Here is a 24,116-nt window from a genome sequence, read left to right as displayed (position 1 = left end):
GCCTGGCCTTGGTCGCATCACACCACCAACACTCTGCAGTGACCTCCCTGCATGTGGCCAGATCCAGGGGAGACCAGTTTGTGCCCCTCTGACATGAACGTTCACCGTGTCCACCCTGTGGGTGCAGCTCCTTCTTGAAGCACTCTCTGCTCTTGGTTCCGACACATCCCTCCCCACTGGCTTCCTGCCACTGGCCACCCAACACCCTGCGTGGGGTCCACTCTCCAATCCTATGCTAGCAATTAGAACCTCTTCTCTTTTCTCGCTATAGACTTTTCTTACAAAGCCTTATCCATTTTCATGAATTTAAATACAATCAACAGATTGGTAATTAATAAATACACCACCTCCAGCCCAGATCATTCACTGTGTCATTTATCCAACTATATCAACTCAGCATCTCCCCTTTAGTAACCCACATGCATCTGCATTTTTTGCATGTCCAAAGAAGAGCCATTGATTTCCCTTCCCTCAAAAACACTCCCTCATTTCTGTATGAATGGCCAGGTATGTGGGAGACAGCCTTGACTCTTCCCTTTCCCTTACTTGCCTTTCCGCTCCCCCAGTACTCCCTTTTGCTGCTGATTCTCCACAGCACAGTCAGAGATAGTGTTCTGAAATGTAAATGACATCCTATCATTCCTTACCTAAAAAAAGTTACTGACCCCATTGAACTCTGAATAACACACAAATAATGTGGCTTACCCTCTGCCAACTTCGTTTTGTACCCCTGTCCTCCTTCCTTACTAGGCTCCTGCCACAATGGCTTCCTCCAAATTACTGGAACTCACTAAGCTCTGTCCTGCCTCAGGGCCTTTGCACATGCTGTGCCATCTGTGTATAATGCTCTTCTGGTGTTCTTCACATGGCTGGCTCTTTTTTTTTTTTTTAATGCCTAATCATTACTCCTCAGTGAGACCTTCTTTGCTCTAACTAAATAGGTCTTCCCTTTCACTTCCTATCTCAGCTTCCTATTGGTTTTCTTCATAACACCTCACGTTTTGTAATTATTCACTTGTTTACTTCTCCATCTTCCCCACTCAATTCTAAGCTCCCTGAGTCTAGGAACTCCCTGAGTCACAGAACTCCCTTTGTCTGTTTTCCTCACAGATGAACCCAGCAACTGGCACCATGCCTGGCAAATATTACGCTTCTAATACATGTGTGGTGGATAAGTGAATGCATGTGCAGGAGGAGGCACAACCTCCGTCTTTCCTTGTCAAGGACTTCGGGAACTCCATGTGGCCAAGCCACCGGAAAGCATTCTGTGTTCATCTTACTTGACTGCAGACACAGAGTCCCTGCAATTGTCATGAAAGACAATTTTTCCACGAATGGGGAGAGGCGGGAAGGAGGGTACCTATGGGGTCTGGGGATAATTCAGGCAGTGATATGCAGCCTCATTTTCCTAACAGGCCATACACCATACCGGGCTGCAGCCCAGGGGGTGGGGACAGCAGTTCTAAACAGAAATCAAGGGCAATTTAAAATAGCTTATGAAGCCAAACAAGAAAAGAAGCTAAGACCCTAACCCTGGCCATTTCATTCCAAATCCTTTCTCCTATCAATTTAGACAGTGCCTGCTCGTGAGAAATAAAAATAAGAATACATCTACCTCAACTCTGAGAAAAGATTTGGTCCTTCTGAAGGACACTTAACAGACAGGTATTCCTGAGACATAGAGAAGCCCGAGGCTTGTGACGCCTCGAAAATGTTAGATGACCAGACATCCTGGGTGCTCAGCTGACCTGCTCTGTGGAAGAAATCCAGCCCTGTCTGTGAATTTTCACTAAATTGAACTCGAGGCTCTCTATGCTCTCTGGTCATGCATCACATCTGGCTGGTGCCAAGATTAGCTCAGCTCCACCCCCTGGGAAGAAGGTTCCTTTTCCTGTTTAGGAAATGTGATGTCAAGCTGCAAGAGGCTGATGAGCAGACTGGGCAGGACCCTGAGCAGGCTCGGGGAAATCAATTACATGGGTGTCTTAGGACAAAATTTTGTTCAAAGTGATCAAGGACAAGGCGTGTCATTGCAGGCTGTGAGCCACTGTCGTTTCAGCTGTTTGTTCAGCATTTAATATGTTTGTCTTTCTGCTAAACACAGTTATTGAGTCACCTCTATTAAACAGCCACTCTGTGTGAGGGCCAGCTCTGCAAATCCAACATGCAAAGCCAGGCCTTCCACCCTCAATGACCTTGCACTCTACAAAATCCAAACAAATGCTTTCTCTTCCTTCTCACTTTTGTGAGCCATGTGCCCAAGTCCTGAAAGAGTTATAATCATGTATTCTTGATCAGGCCAGGAACCATCAAGTGATAAAGTAAAAGAAGAACTTAAAGTGGTCATTACAGTTTTAATATCATTTAGTATTGCTGCTGCAAAGTGAAAATGGAATGTCAGTTTGCCTAAAAGTACCACCAGCCTCCAAACCATCAATATTTCATGTTAGACAGGTGTGTTGTCACCAATGTCAAAGTAATTGTATTAATCAAACAAATAATTGCATTAAATTTCTAAGCTGTGGGAAGAAGGGGGAAAAACATATAATTTTGAAAAGTAGAGAAACTCACAAAATGCTGTCTGATTGACCTTCTATAGAGATTGTTCGAGCCATGACACATGTGATAAACCAAGGCATGGCAATGTACTGGGGCACATCAAGGTGGAGCGCTATGGAGATCATGGTAACTTAACTTCTATTTTAAAACGACTTTTGAGTACCTTATTATTGTTTTTCAAATGTCATGCACAAATTGCAAAATCATTTGCAAGCTTTTCTCACACTCACTGTGACACTGAAATTCAATAATCAATTCATCCTTGTAGAGATGGATATTGGAGCTGGAGCTCATCAGTTCAGAATACAACAGGGAGTGTGTAGGTCCCTAACAGGAATAACGTTTTAGTATGTGCTTTCATGGCAAGAGGGTAAAGTGAATTTCACAGCTAATGAGATATATGAACAGAAAACTCTAGTTTTCTTATAAAAAATTGTACTAACTAATAACTATACTGTTTATAACATGATAATTACAGACCACTTTTACATGTTAGTCTAAGTCTTATTTCTTGAGGAACCTAAAAATATTCAAACCAGATTTTCTTTTTTCTTTTCTTTTTTTTTTTTTTTTTTTTTTGAGACAGAGTCTCACTCTACTGCCCCAGCTAGAGTACCATGGCATCAGCCCAGCTCACAGCAACCTCAAACTCCTGGGCTCAAACAATCCTCCTGCCTCAGCCTCCTGAGTAGCTGGGGCTATAGGCATGTGCCACTATGCCTGGCTAATTTTTTCTATATATTTTTAGTTGGCCAATTAATTTCTCTCTATTTTTAGTAGAGACAGGGTCTCGTTCTTGCTCAGACTGGTTTTGAACTCCTGACCTTGAGCAATCCTCCCGCCTCAGCCTCCCAGAGTGCTAGGATCACAGGCATGAGCCACCGCACCTGGCCCACATTTTCTTTACCATAGTCTATAATTTACACTTTGACTAATTTGCTCTGGACTTCACTCAGTCCAAATCCTCCCAAAGAATAATAAGCATTTCCCATATTTGGTATTGCTCTTAGTAAAATTGGTGGTCACAACTTTGCTTATTATTTGGTATCCTACATGTTTCCTGGTTTGTACTGATTTCACTAAAGGGAATATTTCATATGCATACAAATCACAGTGATGCCTATTTTCATCAGTATAAATTCAGTTGCAATCTTGTTTCTCCCTAGGAAGCCTATTCTGTAGCAAGACAGTTCAATATGATCCCACCAGTCTGTGAACAAGCTGAGTACCATCTTTTCCAGAGAGAGAAGGTGGAGGTCCAGCTGCCAGAGCTCTACCATAAAATAGGTAATCTTCAAAATCAAATCTACTGAGTATTTTTAACAATAAGAGAATATTTATTCTGAAACAAGTGTTACTGAAATGCTTTCCTAAATGTGTAATTAGCACAGGAATTATAAGAACTCAAAATTCCAGAGACTGTGGCAGAATTAAATGTGTATATATTTAGCCTGCAGCTATCACTGATGAAAGCCAAGAAGAGTTGTAAATTATAACTAGTATGTAAGCTATACTCAGCAGGTGTTCAAAAAATTCATACAAAATGAAGGGAGGAATCAACGAATAAACTAATTTATTATACGTGCTTGTTCTAGCCAAAGCATGCATCTTTGAGTGGACTATGACAGCCTTTTCAAAAAATCAGGGATATATACATCTATGTCTCCTAGTCTGGGCCTGGCACTGAGCTAGATATGGGAAATTCAATAGTAACTAGCAAACTGAGCACTACATGTTTTGTGTAGATAAAACTAATGCTTTCAGAAAGAAAATATATATATACAACATGTACATTAGAAATTTGGCTGGTAGAAAAACACAAACAAGCCACATTTTCAGGTGTATTTATCAAAAGTTTCTAAAGATAATTTTCTTCCTGTGAAATAGAGGTTCACGTGAGTAAGAAAATGCTGGGTAAGGGGGAAAAAGATAAAAATTCAACAATAATAATGATTGTTATTATTGCTACCACTCATTGAGTGTTTATTATGGATTAGGCATGTGCTCCTGCTCTGTGCCAGCCACCACATTAGGAACTGAAAAAACAAGCAAAGCATTGAATTTTTGTGCAAGTAGGGTAGCATAAAAAAAACCCATGAATTTTGGGCACCAAAAAATCATGGATAAGCCACATTTTCAGGCTTGTTTATATGGCCCACTCCCAAGAACTGACAGTGCATATTTAACTGGTTAATAAAAGAATGAAACACAATTTGTAAGTCCCTAAATTGTAATGGAAAGATGGGTACTGGTATTGACTCATTTATCTGGCCAGCTTTTCCCTATAACTAACCAAATTCCATTTAAACACCACCACCGCCCTCACACTTTTGATCCCAGTTTGCACAAGCAACTTTCAAGATATTTTCTCTTATAGGGGTTGGCGCAATGACTTGGTCTCCACTTGCCTGTGGAATCATCTCAGGAAAATATGGAAACGGGGTGCCTGAAAGTTCCAGGGCTTCACTGAAGGTACTTTCCTCAACCTCTAGAAAAAAGTCTGGGGCTGGGAGGAAGGGAAGAAGATTGATTAGAACAGCTCTGCCGCAGGCTGGGACTTCCCGGCTCAGGCAGGCAGTCCCTTGGCTGGGCAGTGGCCTCCAGCAGGCTCCCCTGGGCCTTCTGGAGGTCTCTGTTCCTAGCCACGCATCAGTCAGCCCTTCGTGATCTGCCTATGTAGAAAACTCTCTTCCTCCCGGGACGGGGGGAAAGTGCCCAATGACTTGGTTGGACTTACAGGGCTCAAATCTCTACACTGCCATTTATTCTTTTTTTATTTTTTTGCGGCATTATTATGGGGGTACAAATTTTAAGGTTTCAAAAAATGCCCTTTCCCTCCTCCCCCCACAAGTCTGAGTTTCCAGTATGACCATCCCCCAGATGGTACACATCTCACTCATTATATATGTATATACCTGCCCCCCTCCCACCTGCCCAATACCCTATTACTGTAGTCCCTATGTGTCCACTTAGGTGCTGCTCAGTTAATACCAGTTTGCTGGTGAGTATATGTGGTGCTTGTTTTTCCGTTCTTGGGAAACTTCACTTAATAGTATGGGTTCCAGCTCTAACCAGGAAAATATAAGATGTGCTATATCACCGTTGTTTCTTAGAGCTGAATAATACTCCCTGGTATACATATACCACATTTTATCAATCCATTCTTGGATTGATGGGCACTTGGGCTGTTTCCACAGCCTTGCGATTATGAATTGTGCTGCTATAAACATTCGGGTGCAGGTGTCTTTTTTGTAGAGTGTCATTGGGTCTTTTGGGTAGATGCCCAGCAATGGGATTGCTGGATCAAATGGTAGATTCACTTGTATCGCTTTAAGGTATCTCCATATTGCTTATATTAAAGAGAGAATTCCATCCTTTGTTTGAAACTGACAAAATGTAAAATCCTTTTCTGTGTAAGAGAATCTTCCTTTTCTTGACAAAACAAAATTTAAGCCATAGAGGCTTAATCCATATGAGGCAAACAGCTGTAGTTGAGCATGGCTTGAGGTCGATTGACACTTTTTGTTGTATGTTGGGGGCAGGGGCGCGTGGGTAAGGACGGAGGGTCTCAGGAGACACACACACAGATACACAGCAAAACCTCGGTCACTAAGGCTTTATGCCTGGCGTTTGCAGAGATCAACTCTGGCCTAAGTTTTGCAGTTGAAATTCTGCTCTGAAGCATAAAGATACTCAGGACATCTACAAAGTTACCTCCATTCAGGATATCTTGATGACTAATTTATTGGAGAGTACTCCAAACATCTCTCCTTACTAATAACAACATGCCTGTTTTTAAAAACTTGAGAGAATGTGCAAGAACATCAGAATTACAAATTACTCTGCAATGTCAAGGGAGAGAGAATAAAGGCATTTTTTAAAATTCAGACAAGCCAAAGTCCTCCTATGAGGAAGCATAAGTCTGACACAGCCTCTTGTCTCTATCAGCACTAAGTTATCAGGAAAACAGCTTAAGTCAAGTCCAAACCACCCACCCTTTAATCAATGTGGCTGTGACCATCATGGGCTTCCCTACTCAGAATCTTCTCAAGGATTTAGGGCTTTCACTTTGCTTTTTGCCTGTAATAGTTGAGCTGTTAGCTTGTTTGTTCTCTAGAATAATCAACATAAATATCCCCTAGTGCATGTTGACATGGTCCTATATCTGGTTTTGTATTATCACAAAAAAAAAGCCAATTATCCCAGAATATTAAATAAGGTCTTGCTCCTGAAAATAGTTCTGAACCAAGTCTAAACAAGTCAGCAAAAACAAACTAAAAGCATCTTAAGGTAAGTAGGTATAAAAGAAGGAAGGCAAGAAGGGAGCGAAGAACGAAGAGATGGAGAAAGGGAAGCATTGAGAATTGCAATTTTACTGAGCACCCACTATGAGCCAAGCACTGGGCTAAGTGTCTTCATTTATCTCATTTTTTTTAGCCTCACAAAGAGAAATGGATACAAGTAGCTTTTAGTCAGTTGTAGCTAAGCATATTGCCATGTAGTCTTTCAGAGGCTTGCTGAAAGATGCAAAGCACTTCCATATATGCCAGGTGTTTGTTCTCATACTAGCCTTATAACAGGGTAGACCTTTTCCAGATGCAAAAACTAAAGCACAAAGACGTTAAATAATAATCCAAAACTATAAACTCATAAAAGATAAAGTTGATATTAGCACGCAGGTCTCCTGGCTCTCAGTTAATTATCTCTCCCAAAGTCATATATGTTTCCCTTCAAACCCAGGTTTTTAAAGGAGGAAGAAGTAGCTATACTACAGTTGGAGTGTATGATTGTTTAACCTCCATCACTGGAAAAAGCTTGCAAACAGCTGAAAAAGCTTTCACAAATCCACTGGCAAAAGGAGAGAGAGAGAGAGAGAGAGAGAGAGAGAAAAGGGGAGAGACAGACCGACACACACACACACACACAAATTGTTTGAAGATGGCTCAGCCCAAAAGCAGAAAAGCAGCTTGGGAAATATTTCTATTGTTGATTTTTATAGAGTCAACTCAGTATCTACTGGAACATCCTTAACAATAAACATTAAGAGCTCTCAACAGATGAAAGAGCTCTCAACTGATCACAAGGCATGCTTCTTTAGGGCTCTGCAGACTCTCAAGGCTCTAAATTATCCACCTGAGTGTTTTTGGAGAAATATATGTGCACTTAGGAAACCCACTTACATAGAGTTAGCAGAGCAAAAAACTAAAAATAAAGGAGACAAATATCAAAGCAACCTTAGAAGTGAATGAGAATGCTATTAAAAATAATAATAAAAAAGATAAATAGCTGGGCAAACAGATAAATGAGTTGGCAATGTTCACCTTCCCCTAAAATAGAATATGGATTGTGTTTCCCACTGACCATTGTTATACCACTAAAATTAAGATGTTGATATTTTGTGTCTATTGTAAGTATTGTCCTGCAATTGATGGATAAATTAACTCAGTATGAAAAATACTTATCAAGGGCTTTTTTAGGAAGTAATACTACCCCAGGAATTTTCTAGGCCTCCTCATCTGGCCTCACCACTCTAACAATGACTTATAAATTTGTATCATCAGCTCTGACTTCACTGCTGAGCAGCACACCACTATTTCTTCTTGTCTACTAGACATCCCCAAGCAGATGTCCCATGGGCATCAGTCATACTAATGGGATCTATCTTCATCCCCAGAACCTTCTTGGTTAACAGTGCCTCCACCCATCCATCTGGTCATGTCAGTTAGAAGCCAAGGCACTTTCTCCCATGGCCTCCTTTCCTTCCTCTCATGAACAAGACACCAAATCCTCCAGACCACATCCTGACTCTAAGGTCCATCCCAAGTGTTCTCAAACTACGGCCCATGGGCCACATGCTGCCCGCTGGGTGTTTTTGCCACCGCTGCCTATCCTGCTTAGCAGCCGACTCATCCCGGGCCCACAGTGCACTATGTGTGGAATGTGTGCCGTACTCGCCAAGGGCCCTCCAACGGTCTGAGGGACAGTGAACTGGCTCCCTATTTAAAAAGTTTGAGGACCCCTGGTCCATCCCTTCAGAGCCCTTTTGCAGATCTTCATCATTTCTTACCAGGTTTACTGTGCAGTAGCCTCCTATCTGGACCCTCTAATTTCCTTCCCTTTTCTTAATAACCCCCATTGTGAACCAGTTATTGTTATAAAATATTAATCTGACCATATCATAACCCTGCTTAAAATCCTTTAGTGACTTCCCAATCATTGCTTATAGGACAAAACCCAAACTCCACAACAGAGCATTCAAGGAAATCCCCTTTGGATTTAAGCTGTGCCAACTCTTCCATTCTTGTCTCTCTCAATATCATACTACTTCGTTTTCTACCTAAATACACTGTACTCTCCTTTGCCTCCCAGAAACATCCTTTTATCATCCTCCTATGGAACCCCTCCTCATCTCTAAAGACAAAGCTTCACCTCTTCACCTCTGTGAATCACCTCTGTCTTCACCTCTGTGAATACTGCCCTAACTTTATAAAACTGAGTTTTGGCAGTTTCTCTATTGTTCCATAAGCACTTGGAGTGTTTATGGACACTTATAGAGTCTTAGAATTCCCTGGTTACAAGTAACAGAACTCAATGAAGCTAACCTAATCAAAGAAGGGTTCTATTGGTTCACATAGACAATCCTTGGAAGGATGGAGTGGGGCTGGCCTCCGCAGTGACTCCACCCTTGGACTTGAACGTTGTCAGCACCATCCATCTCTTCTTTTGCTCTCTGTATGTGGGCGTCACTTTCTTATAATAAAATGAGTCTTCTCTATGAGGCCAGAAGCAAGAAAGCTGGTGATTGCAGGCTTACATTCTTAAAGGCATGTAACCTGAGAGAAAAGAGATCTTTTCTTTACCAGCTTCAATCCAGAAAAGATTGGCCAAGCTTGGGTCATGCACTGACCCATGAGACCAATGACGGTGGCCAACAGTTTGAGGTACTATGCTCCGCTCAGGCCATGCACCATTTTGTTGGGGTATTTTCCATAAGATGGCAGTACAGACATGGCTTTTGATGAAATCTTTGAAGGGGGAGCCACCCCAACTACAAAACACTTCTCCAGTTACTACATAATGATTGGTGAACACCTCCAAGACAGGAACTGAAACTTTCTCATCTAACTCATCACAGAGCCTGAAACATAATAGGTACTCAGTAAATGTTAGTTGAATGAATTCAATGAGCCATAACAGAAGATTAGTGCAATCTGACTGAGAGACCAGGTGTGTAGTTTTTAATCAGAAATTTTAAGTAGAAATGAATAGTGCAATAAAATGTACTGACAATGCTTCCCTGTTGTTAGCAAAATGCTTTCTAGAAAAATTATAAACATATGTACCCCTTTGTCAAATAAGGAAAAATAAGGAAAAAAAAGGAAAATAAGAAGCATGCACACCTTGGTCAACCAAAGTTGGGGGAGAGGGGTGGTCCAAGTACTCTAAGTGTTCACATTAAGAAAATAAGGATATTGGATAGTTCTGGGCAAGACGGCTGACACCCAGCTGCCAGAGCATCTCAGTAAGAAGGAGAAGTTTTAGATGAAAGAAAAAACAAACAGACAAACATAGATGGAATATGGGTCTGAAGGAGTGGTGCCAGAGTCTTTGGGAGACTCCATGGGAAGAAGTTTCAGTGCAGAACAAGGAGCAAGGTATCAGTAAAGATCAAGCCCCAAGAGGCTTGGAGTCCAGCGAGAAGGGTAGGTGGAGCAGTTTGTTTCCTTCTCTCTCTCATCTCTGACAGTCGGTGATTTCTGCCCACACGAGTCCAGAGGCTGCTGCCACCAGTGAACTGGGAACTTCTTGTGGACAGGACACCAAGCTCTTAGCCCCCCTGTGGCACTTTCCACCCCCACAGACCCAAGCCAGAATGGCAGGCACCATGTTGCTTCTCTACCCACCATGCACCTTTGTCCTCTCCAGGGGGCTTGAACTCCTCAGGCTTTGTCCTCTCATTCCCACACAGCCATTTCCCAACTTTTGCCCAGACTGCAGGGGCCACAGGGGTCCAGTGGGTCCTGGGTGATATATGTGACTCCAGAGCCTGGACATTCTGGATGGACTGCCTCCTGGAGAGAGGGTAGGAGACTGCTAGAGTGCTAGCACTCCTCCAAACAAACTTCTTTCCTCCCCTACCCATGGTTACCGAGAGAGACAATTGAGCCACCACACTGAGGCTTCCACAGACAGTGGGGCTCACCTTTTCTTCTTCTTTTATGATAAGAAACTCTTAACAAAATAGGCATAGATGGAAAATACCTCAATATTATAAAAGCCATATATGACAAACCCAAAGCCAACATCATATTGAATGGGGAAAAATTGAAAGCATTCCTACTTACAGCTGGAACCGACAAGGTTGCCCACTGTCACCACTTTTGTTCAACGTAGTGCTGGAAGTGCTAACCAGAGAAATCAGGCAAGAGAAGGAAGTGAAGTGTATCCATATGGGGAAAGAAGAAGTCAAACTATCATTCTTTGCTGACGATATGATCTTATATCTAGAAAGCCTCAAACATTCTGACAAGAGACTCCTGGATTTGATAAATAAATTCAACAAAGTGTCAGGTTACAAAAACAATGAACACAAATCAGTAGCATTCCTATACACCAACAGTCAAGGTGAGAATCCAATCATATACTCAATGCCTTTCACAAGAGCAACAAAGAAAATAAAATACCTAGGAATATATTTAACCAAAGAGGTGAAAGACCTCTACAAGGAGAACTAAAAGAGAAGGGTGAGTTCAGGGACTCTCTGACGTAGCCAGCACCCTGGTCTAGGAAAGCTGCCTGGGCCCCGATGGCAGTGTTTGTTGTTCATAACTGGCACCAACATCTGGAGAGATGTTCCAGGCCACTCTTTCTCTGGAAGAAGACTAGGCTTTCTGGAGCTGAGGCTGGGAAAACTCTTGGTCATTTCCCCAAGCAAACTCCCAAATTAAGAGCCAGACCACAAGCCTTTGAGAACTAGGAGGAAAACACAACTGGGACGGCTTGCCCTTCTCTTTTTCACATCTGCAAAATCATTCCAAAAATCATAATAAAACACAACGTGGTTACCCTTTTCTTTGGAAATATTGTCTTAGAATGATGGAAAAAATACTCAGTAAACAAAGGCAAACAGCCTATTGAAATCATGTGGGTGGAGTGTCTATGCTCAAGACTGACTGTTGTGGGGCTTTCTACGGCCTTTGGGAAGATAAAGATCTGTGGTGGTAGGCCGGGCGCGGTGGCTCACGCCTGTAATCCTAGCTCTCTGGGAGGCCGAGGCGGGCGGATTGCTCGAGGTCAGGAGTTCGAAACCAGCCTGAGCAAGAGCGAGACCCCGTCTCTACTATAAATAGAAAGAAACTAATTGGCCAACTAATATATATAGAAAAAATTAGCCGGGCATGGTGGCGCATGCCTGTAGTCCCAGCTACTTGGGAGGCTGAGACAGAAGGATCGCTTGAGCCCAGGAGTTTGAGGTTGCTGTGAGCTAGGCTGACGCCATGGCACTCACTCTAGCCTGGGCAACAAAGCGAGACTCTGTCTCAAAAAAAAAAAAAAAGATCTGTGGTGGCAATGAAGTAGCAGTTACACGCAGCAGAGAAAGTCTGCATCGCCACACAGGGCTACTTTTTTTATTATTATTTTCACTAAGACCGACTAACATTCTTACAAATATTCTTTTCCCTTGGGTGTTGCTGTTTAGTACTTGCCTTATACGGAAGAGTCAATTGTTCCATGTTTCATAGTAACATACGTACTTCTGGAAAGCAGGGCATCAAGAAGCTATGAAAGATTTTTCTCTTTATATTGAGGAAATTGGTCTCACTTTATAGTCTACAGATCAAAGTCAATCTCTGCATAGGTTCTAGAGAATAGTTTCCTGCTTTGAGCCTCCTTATTTTTTTAAGTTCCAATAATTGTATAATAGGTAATAATACACATTTGGGAAAGTGTCCACTCTAAAATTTTAAAAATGTACTAGGTACCTATCAGTTGTACCATGTCTGCTTCTAGGAAGAAGCTGAGAAAGCTAACAATGAAGCCCCATTAGAAGAAGAATAAGAGATTAGGAGTGAATTGAAGGCAAGAGGGAGAAAGATAGTTGTAACAAGAATATAAGATAATGATTTTCTTTGAGCAGGAAGCTTGGTGCTCAGCTTTCTCAACAAAGGGAAACATAATAGACCTTGGTAAATGTAAATGCTTTTTTTTTTTCTACATTCTAAAATTGGGCTATCCCAATAAGAAATATCATTTCTTCCACTTGGAAGACTAAGATATAATTGCTTATATGTCAGGGCCTGGGTTTTAACAAACTTTGTACATGTTGATCAATTTTAATGGTGAATAGTAGGCAAAATCAATATGTTTTGAACCAGTAAATAAGGGGAAGGCCCACAAGGAACATTTCTTTGCATGATGACATAGGCATCTTATCACTGCAACACATAGGTCAAAGTCAAGAAGATTCAGGAATTCACCATGAGGTTCGTCTATTTTATTGAATTAACAATCTTTCACATCAAACCTTTACAGGACATTAACATTTAAATGTTATTCTTATCTGTAGTGCTACCAGTGGTTGAAGGAAAGAATTGTAAGTGAAGAAGGGAGAAAACAGCAAAACAAGCTGAAAGACCTTTCCCCAATTGCTGAGCGTCTGGGATGCACACTACCTCAGCTAGCCGTTGGTAAGGAAACTACTAAGGGGAGGGGGAACTTCTGCTGAGATCACAGAAAATATAGTTTTCTATTGCTGACCCACACCTCTATCATGATAAAATGTCTATTGTAGGGATAGACTGATCTCTGAAGCATAACTTTCTAGTAAATACTATATAAAGTGAATTATTTGTGGTTCCCCGGAATTGTTTTACATGCTTAAAGACTTTTCTTACTTCCTTCTCATCTCTCTTATAAGAGTTTAAATGAGAACATGTCAGTGATAATGCACACACCCTCCCAAGTATCTGGGGTGAATTGTATAGTGACATCTATTTCTTCTGGCTCAAGTTTGTATCTGTGTTGAAGCTAAGCCAGGGTTGGTAGGAGGCTGAGATAAAGGGTTGTAACAGACACCAAGGCTACAGCCACCCAGAAAGTCAATCCTAGAGGAGTCACTTCACCCTGAAGCTCCATGAGGGCCATAAAAATTGCTCTTCAAACATTGTGGAGTCCAAAGCTCACAGTCACCAGTAACAAATGAAAACTATGTGCACTGCACTGTTCAGGAGAAGGATGGTGTGAACCACATATAGTCATGGGCTGCACAAATGATAGACCACATATACATTGGAGGCTCCATAAAATTGTAATGCAGCTGAAAAATTCCTGTTGCCTAGTGACATTGCATTCATATTGAAGTCCTAGCACAATGCATTACTCACACGTTTGTGGTGATGCTGGTGCAGAAAACCTGATGTGCTGCCAGAAATGCAAAAGTGTAGCACATACAATTACATATGGTTCAAAATACTTGACAATGATAACGAACAACTATGCTACTGGTTTATGTATTTACTATACTTTTTGCCATTATTTTAGAGTGTACTCCTACTTATTAAAAAAAAAAAAGTTAACCATAAAACAGGCTCAGGCAGGTCCTTCAAGAGGTGTTACAGAAGGCATTGGTATCACTGGAGATGGCAGCTCCATGCATGTTATTATGCCTGAAGAACTACTAGTGGGACAGGATGTGGAGGTGGAACGCAGTGATATCGATCCTAACTCTGTGCAGGCCTAGGCTAACGTGTGTGTTTGTGTCGTAGTTTTTAACAAGAAAGTTTTAAAAGTTTAAAATAACTTTTAAATATTTTTATATAGTTGTACAATGCATTTGTTGTTTTAAGCTAAGTGTTATTATAAAAGCCAAAAAGCTTTTTAAAAATTCAAAAGTTTATAAAGCAAAAAAAGTTACAGTCAGCCAGGTTAATTTATTATAGAAGAAAGAAAATGTTTTTTATAAATTTAGTGTAGCCTAAGTAAACAGTGTTTATAAAGTCTAGAATAGCGCATAGTAACATCCTAGGCCTTCACATCCACCCACCACTCGCTCACTGACTCACCCAGAGCAACATCCAGTCCTGCAAGCTCCATTTGTGGTGAGTGCCCTATACAGGTGTACCGTTTTTTGTCTTCTATGCCATATTTTTACTGTACTTTTTTTATGTTCAGATATGTGTTTAGACACACAAAATACCATCCATGGATTACAACTACCTGCAGTATTCAGTACAGTAACACTGTCTAGGATTATGGCCCAGGAGCAATAGGCTATACCGTAGAACCTAGGTGGATAGTAAGCTATACCATCCAGGTTTGTGTCAGTATACTCTATGATGTTCACACAATGACAAAATCACCTAACAATGCATTTTGCAGAATGTATCCCTGTCATTAAGCAACACATAACTGTATTTAATTTTACATTTTCTAGTGGCCACATTAAAAAATTTTTAAAACAGGTGAAATCAATTTTAATAACAGATTTTATTTAACCCAATATGGCCAAAATATAATTTCAACATGTAATAAATATGAAAAATTTTTGAGATAATTTACCCTCTTTTTCTTTCTACTAAGTCTTCAAAACCCAGGATATATTTTACATGTACAGCACATGTCAATTCAGGCTAGACACACCTTGCATGCTCAATAGCCACATGTGGCCAGAGGCTACGTATAGGACAGAAAAGCATTTAGACTTCCAGTTCCCTTGCTGGGATATTTTCTAGCCTCTTTGATAAGCACCCCATGCTCATGGTCTTGTCTTCATAGGATCGAAACAATCCTATGAAGTGTGTACTGTTACTAGCCCTATCTTACAGATGTTAATGGAAGATTTGCTATTATTATTTCCACTTATAAATGAAGAAATAGAAGATAAAAGAATTCATGTGGTAGCTGTGAGAAAGGAATAAAATGTGTGCTGATTTTAGAAAAAAATTCCTCAGGATTAAGAAATAGCAGGAATTGGGACATATCAGATACAGTAAACCCATAATATAAAAAGCTCAAGATAAGGTCTATGCAAATAAAATAATTGAATAGAATATTTGTTGGTAGCTTGACCCTTCTGAGGTTGGAAGGCAAGGAAATGTTTGTTGCAGTTAACAGTCACAGAAAGATGGAAATGGAAGGTGGTTTTAGAGGGGGGTAATGTCATGTACCTAAGTATATGTATGACTGATGACTATCACTTTAATCCTTTCTTCAGAAAAAAAAAATCAAAGAATATATTTAATGTGATTAATTATGAATAGCATCCCTACAGCTTTAACAAGTACAGTAAAACATAGCTATTTGGCCCTATGCAAGTTACTTAATCTAATAACAATTTTTTCATCTGTAAAATGGGTCTATTAATACATACCTTACAAACTTGTTGAGGAAAGGGAAATTACATATGTAAAGTGTTAAGGGTGGTAATGACAACAATGATGATAATGATGTTTCTGCAAAGAATTAGACATGCCAGACCTGAAATTCTGCCCACTCTTACCCAGAGAGTGTGGTAAGAGTAATATACTCAGAGAAACACACATTCTGCACAGTCATAAATGTAGGTTTTAGGTGGTAACATGAAAGTGAGTATTAAATTTAGCTCTAAAAGAGATAGAATAATATTGTCTTTCTGGAGGGGAAATCTTTACAAGATATGGACTTTGACTGGATCTACCCAAACCCACAATTCAAATGCACAGATTCTATCAAATTTTTTACACAACAGGGGGCGCTGCTCAGGTTTTTAATCCTAGAAAACACTGCATCCTCCACAAAGAGTTAAAAAACTTTGGCTGCCACAAACAGCTGTAGCTGGTGTTTAGAAGCTAATCAATAATGAGAAGTGCTTTGACACCCTGACCCAGTGTTCTTTCTTCCCAGCGTGGTGCCTGAGAAATGAAGGTGTGAGTTCTGTGCTCCTGGGATCATCTTCTCCTGAACAGCTCATTGAAAACCTTGGTGCCATTCAGGCAAGTACTGCTGCCCTTTCCAACAAACTCCAGGGAATGTCATAGTGCCTTTGAAGATATCTCCAAGCAGTGTCCCATCTCTCCCCACCTCTGTCCTTCAGGATGGGTGTGAGGCGAGGGGGAACAAAAGCCTAAGAAGCAACAGAAAATTTTCACAGTAGATGGATCCAGATATTAACAGGCAATGTCCCCAAAGCTCACTTCTCAGGACGGTTTGTTTCCGTGAGACAGTGCATTCCAGTGCTACACCTGGCAACTGACTCCCCCAGCCTGACCATAAATGCCTGCTTAATAACTCGCATGAAACGTAGTCTTTGGACAATACACAAATAGTCTTTGGACAATATATATACATCATTTATTCACTTTTTCTTTCCACAAACATTGATTGCCGACCTACTGTGTGCCAAGCCCCTTTTATGAATGCCACCCCACTTTCTCTGATTTTCACTTATGCTCTGGGAAAGGATAAGGCTACACAGTAATGAGGAGGAGAGAGGGAAGAGTTAGTACACAAAAGAACTGAAATTCAATCCAGTGATTTCAATTCCACCAATATTTATGGAGCCCTATTCCATGGCTGCACCATGCGAGGCAGTGGGAGTACTAAGATGATTAAGAACAGGACCCTGATTTCAAAAAGCTCATGGGCTGGCTGAGAAAAAGTGAAAGAAATCTATCCCTTAATTCATTCAGCAGACCTTTGTTTGAGTGCCTACTATGTACCAGGCACTGGAGATACCATAGGAAACAAGAAAGACATCATTCAACCTTCAAGGGGTTTACATTTCAGTAGAAACAAACATACAAAATAATTTCAGATGGTCAAAAGCGCTATTAAGTAAATAAATAGGATGTTGTAATAGACTAATTGAGAATGGGCGGGCCTATTTTAAATAACATCCTTGCAAAAGGCCCCCGGAACATGTTTATTCCGAGGCCCTCACAATTATTCATGTGCCTTCGCACAGTGTGGGAGGAAGGAAAGCACATTCCAGGCACAGGGAAGAGCAGTGCAAAGGCCCTGAGAGGGGAAGGAACTTCCAGCCTCAGGCCAGTGTGGCCAACATGTGGTGAGCAAAGGGGACAGACAGCAGATGCACTGAAGCAGAGAGGCAGGCAGGGGCAGGATCTCACAGGACACCAGAGGGGTCAGGCTTTACTCTACGTAAGAGGAATCCTTTGGAGGATGTTAGGAGGAGGGCCATGCCATGTTCCTATTTGAATGTTTAAAGATCACTGTGGCTGCCATGTGGAAAGTAGAATGAAGGGCAAGGGCAGTGATCCAGGCAAGATGTGATGGTGGCTTGGACTAGGCCGGTGGCCTCAGAGGTGGAGAGAACAGGACAGATTCCACAGGTTTTGGAGAGAGAGACAACATGGTTTGGCAGGAAGAGGAAGGAATTAAGGATTCCTACTGTATTAACCCTTTGCACTCCCTTGCTTTTTTCTTGATTCCTTTATTCTACTCGGGATTTAATTTTTTAAATACCCCACATTTTACAAAGCGCGTCAGTAGAATAAAAAACTGGAGTTTCTTTTCATACAAACTTATTTATTTGGATTTATTATCCAAACTTATTTATTGGATTTTTATATTTCAAATTACTGATACATTCAAAGAGTAATTTTAATCTCTGTAATTTTTGCTAACCATGTCGAGTCATACTCGACATCTGAGTGCCAAGGGTTAATACAGGGAGATCACTGCCGTACCAGGAGGAGGGCATACTGCCTGGGGATGGCACAAACAGGTAACTCCTGGGCTGAGCTTTAAAGACTGGGGGGGTATGCCAGGCGGCTGAGGGGGAGGGGACACATTTCAGAGGAAAACTCTTTAGTCAATTTTCTTCCTCAACTGTTTCCTCCCTAGTAAGGCTCTGGCTGGTAACAGGATGAGGCTGTTATCCATCCTAAAAGGAATACTATCCAAGCAGCAAGGCTGCTACCATGGGGGCTTGCCAACCCTCCCACTTTCTACTCCACCTCCCGCACCCAGCAGTGAAAAGTCCACCCTAGACAAGCTGTGATTGGGCCCCGTGATGTGGCTAAAAGCAGACTGGGTGGCTGGAAGTGCCCAGCAGTGGTGGGATTGTCTGAAGAAGGATGGAAAGCATGCAATGCCAGCTGGTATAAGGAAAGGAAATTTCTAGTAGGCTGAGAAAGCAGCTGCTCCAAAGGATGCAATGTGCCTAGGTGTGCAAAAATCAGAGTATATATAAATCAGAGCCTCAACAGGTGGGAGAGACTACAGAGGAGAAACCACAGCTGTTGGCAGCCCACTATCACCTACACACGTCCCCATGTTCCTCACTTCTGCCTAAAAGGTAGACAGAATTGCCTCCCCCCACCATCGGCCTTACCCCCTTTCTGAGGCTCCCACTGTGTCACCCACTCAGGGAAGTCAGCAGTCAGGCTCCTCGGCAGTCAGGCCTGCCACATCCAGGCCTCACGGCCCCCATCCCCCTCTCCAGAACCCTAATCTCTAGCCACCACACACGCTCAGATCCCCAGATGTGACAGTGGTCCTCTGCCTGCAAAGTGACCACTACCCCAGGCTGGCAAAATCCTACTGTCCCCAAAGTCCAGATCAATAGTGACCCAATCCCAGGAGGACTTCCCTAATACCCTGCCAGCCCTGGCAACACCAGCCAGATGCCCCTTACCCCACCAATTATTCCTGGCAATATCACACCAAGTTTGCAAAATGGGTAGCCTATGGAGTGTTTTGTTTAATCTGTAGTAGCTTAAAATGTTTTAAAGTAGTTATCCACATTAAAAAACTGGGTGATTTCATATAAAATTCTAGTAGTACAGCTTCTCTTGAAAGTTTTGGTCTTGCAACACTATTTTTCTATTCGAGTACTTTATGGTACTTTATGGTATCATCATTTTGATGTTTAAATCTCTTTTCTATAATAGATTTATTTTGGTATAATGAATGAAGAATTTTTCTCCTCACATAGCTAACCCAGTGAATTCTAATACAAAACCTCCAACAAATCCAATTTCTAGATTTCAATCTCATTGTCACAATCTCACTTTAAATAACACATTAGCCGTTTCAACCCTGAGACTCCAGAGCTAGTGGGAAATAAAATTCCTTCTTTAGCTTCGGATAAAAAAATGTTAACCGGGCAAAAGTTTCCCAGGCTGAGTAGCTCTACTGTTCTGCCAATGCCTAAGGCTTCTGAGGATAGCAACTGAGTGGAGACAAGGTCACTTTGGCCAACACGATTGCAGCAAAGGAAGGGTGAGGCTGAAACCTCAGAACTGGTCGTCAGAACTGTATTTCACCACAGTCTCCACATAGGGTTAGGCCATTCCAGCATGAAAGTCTGCCTTTGTCCCTTGTCTCACAGGGTAATGCGTGCCCTTGGCCTACTTCTCAGAACTAGCCCTGGATGAGCTCATCTTTTCCCCGGGGGCTTCAATTAGCATGTTCCTGGAAATGACTCGAAAATCCTCTACTCCAGTGTTCCTGCAACCACTAAAGTCCACAGCTGCACTTCAGCGTCCAACAAGTCATTTCCACACGGATATCCTACAGGCACCTTGACATACTGACTGCCACACCAGGAAAATAAATTTTTCCTTGGGGCCCCGGTGTTTTATTACAAAAATAGAATAAAAACATTGAAAACAAAATGATCCTTTCTAATTTAATGAAAAATGTTTTATCTTTGTTTCCTGTGTGTGAGTTATATGCAACTTGAAAAGTAGTTCTTGTGGCTCCCAAGGTGAAGAGACGTGAGTTACACACGCTTCATAAGGCCCCGGGCTCAAAACTAGTGTGACTTAAATACAGCTCACGTGGCAGTTCATGTGTTACATGCAACACCCCCTACTCCAAATTTCTTATCCCCCAAACTACTTCTCCTTTAGTTTCCAGTCTCAATAATTTACACCAATATCCTTCTAGCCACTCAGTCTTGAAACCACCACCATCCTCCAAAATGTCTCCCAGATTCACTCTTCTTTCCCACTCCATTGCCTCTAGCCTAGTTAAGGCCCTTTTTTCCTCTGGCCTAGATTGCAATACACATCTAACATCTGTGTTCCCCAACCTCCTCCAACTCATCCCTCAAATTACCTCCAGGTGTCTAATGGCATTACTCCCAGATCAGAAGTCCTGAGAGGTTCCCCACGCCTACAGAATAAAGTTCCAACTCCATAAAATGGTGCTCAAGACTTTCCATTCTTATACTCACCTGGCAGGGAAGATAACATGATCATGAAGACTTTCCACTCTTTATCCCAATTTCCCTATCCCCTGTTCTTACCATGCCCACACCTCCACTACTCATTCTATACTTGTATGTCTCTCCATTTCACTTTTTCATGCTATTTCATCTACCTGGGATCCCTGTCAAACCCTGGCCATCCTTCACTGAAGTTCTGACCACCAGTCAAATGAATCTCTACTTAGTCTCTAGACCGGTGCTGTCTACACCATAACTTCTAGTCTTCATGCATCTTCATGCACATGTTGCTACTGAGTGCATAAAAGATGGTTAGTCCAAATGGAAATGTGAAGTATAAAATGTTCGTAAGATTTGAAAGCCTAGTACAAAAAAAATATGTAAAACATCTCATTTTCTATACTGATTACATGTTGAAATGATGCTTTGGATATAATAAGTAAAAACATGTATTAATTTCACTTGTTTCTTTTTATCTCTTTAAGGTAGCCACTAGAAGATTTAAAATTACAAATGTGGCTTATATTATATTCCTATGAGCCTCCACTTATACTTGATGCCTTCATTTACGCAGTCAGCAAACAAGGCTCCTGACCTCAAGGAGTTTACATTCCAGCTGTGGCTTATGAACGTATACAAGTCTAGATGACTTTGCTTAATATAGAGCACAAACCAACAACAAATGACCAACAGTACTAACCACATCCTTTGTACTTCTCTTGCTTTCAGGTTCTCCCAAAGATGACATCGCATGTGGTAAATGAGATTGATAACATATTACGCAACAAGCCCTACAGCAAAAAGGACTACAGATCATAAGGCAATGCATGAGCCACAGAAGCTGCATGGTTAAAATAGCGGCCTGCACCCAGTACAGAACAGTGTTACTAGCCAGTCTTTTGAATCACTTAGCAGCCTGCTGCTCAACCTCTAGTGTCCCTGGATTCTCTGAGGTATCTGCTGTTGCTACCACTGTGCAAATCTGAAAACTCACAACCAAGAAAATCCGTTCTATTTTCTTACTTTGGACTGGAATCACCTATTCATGCATTGCTCTGTACACCTCATGCTTATGCAATGGAGAGAATATGGGGGGAAAAGATGTATTACTTTCAGGAATTTGGTAACTTAAAGAAGGCTGTACAGATATATTTTTTCAAAAGAACAAAAGCCACAGATGAATTTGAATGCATAAGAAATAGGTATCATCACTGAGAAGTCTTGCTTGGGAGAATAAACAAAAACAAATTACATTTTTTTCCTATCTTCACATTCATATTAGCAAGTTTCGTTTTGCTTGTCATTCAAAACTAAAATTTCTAGGTATTTGCTTTATTACCTTTCAGATATTTACTGTTGCTTGGCCCCAAAATGGCCCTGTACAACAATTTATCCAGCGTGTCTATTAGGATTCTAATAATATTATCCATTTACATATAAAGAGGGTAAAGGGATCATGAATCATGAACTAGAGACATTATGGATAATTTATGAAAGGGTTACACTGTGAGCTATGAGAACTTAGCTTTGAATAAAATTCAATGTATCTGCAATTAAGTGTCTTTTTTTTACATTTTATTAAAACCTGCTTTATTTGTTCAACTGCTTATAGGCATAACTTCTGCAAGTGTCAATATTTGAGCTTTAAAAATAAATATACATATTCTGAGTTTTGTAAGTAAACCTGTAAAATACCTAGAAAGGCAAATGTTCAGTTTAATTAGCACTGGGACTTTACAATATAATGTTTAGTATTTTTGAGGAGTTATTAACACGAAAGCAAATCATAGGCTTTCTGAAAAATGCTATGTCACTACTCAGAATATGCTGGGTGAATTACCTTGCCCAGTAAAAAACAAAATACTAAAGAACTTCCTGATTCTATAATCATATTATATGCACTAAACTATATGCATGAAAGTTCTTTTGCATGGATTAAAGGGGCTTATCCTTATTGCACTCAAAATCTGAGGTATATCTAGCCCTACCACTACTAGCTACTTATCCTCGTTACTATCCCACTTCTGAAAAATTATGAGAACATACCATAAGTGTTGGTATCTGTAAAAAGGGAAAAAACATGCTTCTCTTTCTTTTGGATGGGGATGGTCCTTTAACTCTATTTGGACATATGAGGATGTAGAAAATTCTAATTTAATTTTCTGGTCAGCAGGTTCCCCATATAGAAATCACTTTGAGATTTACAGAATATGATATCATTTTAAAATGCTATTTTCTGTTACTGTTTCTGTTACTATGTCCAGAATGTATTTCAAGGTTAAGTTCTGATCTTAAAATGTTAGTGGGAGGCATCAAAAAATTCTTTTTGATTACTACTACCTGTATTCTAATACTGAGTTTGGACTTTTTGCCCAAGAGTATCAGATTAATGATGGAAATGGATTATTTTTTCAGTTGTTCATTGTGTACTCAAGCCAGTGAACTACTGTATGTATAAATGAGCTGAGGTGCTGTCTAATGGAAAATGCGATTTAACTTATTTGCTTAGAGTAATAAAAACATTTTGTGCATTCAATTTCATAATAGCTTTTATCTGATCTTTCATTATAAAAGATATACTTTTCATATATATAAAATATATACATACAAAATACATGAGGCCATAAAACTGGCAATAATCTAAATAAAAATTATGTTGGTAGCTAAGCTGCACTAAATAGCTAACAGAAATATCAGTATCAAAAGACTGAGACTCAGATTGCAATCCAAACTTTTTGCTCTTATTAATGGAGAATATGATTAGCTAGTAAAGATATTCCTCATTGGGTTTTAGAATACTTTGCACTAAGGTTAAAGCTTCTCAAATTCCCTTTAAAAAACCTGCAAATCAAAACCAAATATAAACACTTTGTTGTGGGGACAGCCTGTTTTTATATGCAAATCATCTGCTATGGTAAATATGTTAGATAATACGTTTCACACTTACATCCTTAAGAAAAATTTCCATGCAGTCTCATTGTGTCTTTTCTCCTCTGGAAAGAATTCCCTGGCAAAGAACACATCATTCTGAAGGGTAACCTGGGTAGTAGCCATCTCTATACTACAATCTCAGGGAGGAAAAATGCAGTCTAGAAATCTACCCTAGCTTCCAACGGTAAGAGCTGTCACTTCTCATTCATGAAGAGTGTGAACATTGAGAGGCTGAAGTCAGAGCTTGAAGGAACCTTAGCCATCTGCAAAGCTATCCCTCTTTGACAAATGAAGAAAGTGGGCTTGGATAGATGAAAAAACTTGCCCAAACTCACACTGCTAGTTAATGGCAGAACCCAAGTATTTTGTGTTCCAGTCTAGTGCTCTTTTTTTTTATTTTTTGAGAGTCTCACTTTGTTGCCCAGGCTAGAGTGAGTGCCGTGGCATCAGCCTA

The 24,116-nt window shown here is 40.7% G+C and overlaps 1 protein-coding gene across 2 annotated transcripts in view; it reads left to right on the top strand.

Annotated features, from left to right (window-relative positions):
• KCNAB1 (potassium voltage-gated channel subfamily A regulatory beta subunit 1) overlaps window positions 1–23,289 on the top strand; it is a 367,524-nt gene extending 344,235 nt beyond the window's left edge. Inside the window, exons 9-14 of one of the 2 annotated variants that reach the window (XM_020285635.2) lie at window positions 2,600–2,685; window positions 3,726–3,846; window positions 4,937–5,031; window positions 13,127–13,247; window positions 16,441–16,529; window positions 21,461–23,289. In XM_020285635.2, coding sequence (XP_020141224.1) covers window positions 2,600–2,685; window positions 3,726–3,846; window positions 4,937–5,031; window positions 13,127–13,247; window positions 16,441–16,529; window positions 21,461–21,550 — 602 coding nt within the window. In that variant the 3' untranslated portion in view covers window positions 21,551–23,289. The remainder of the gene's footprint in view (window positions 1–2,599; window positions 2,686–3,725; window positions 3,847–4,936; window positions 5,032–13,126; window positions 13,248–16,440; window positions 16,530–21,460) is intronic. The other variant, XM_012786902.3, reaches the window with a different exon arrangement.
• The last annotated feature ends 827 nt before the right edge of the window (window positions 23,290–24,116 follow it).

The sequence above is a fragment of the Microcebus murinus genome, chromosome 1 (assembly GCF_040939455.1).
Source record: "Microcebus murinus isolate Inina chromosome 1, M.murinus_Inina_mat1.0, whole genome shotgun sequence".
Classification (NCBI taxonomy): domain Eukaryota; kingdom Metazoa; phylum Chordata; class Mammalia; order Primates; family Cheirogaleidae; genus Microcebus; species Microcebus murinus.
Note: the sequence above shows the minus strand (reverse complement) of the source record. Positions and strands in the feature narration are given on the sequence as shown.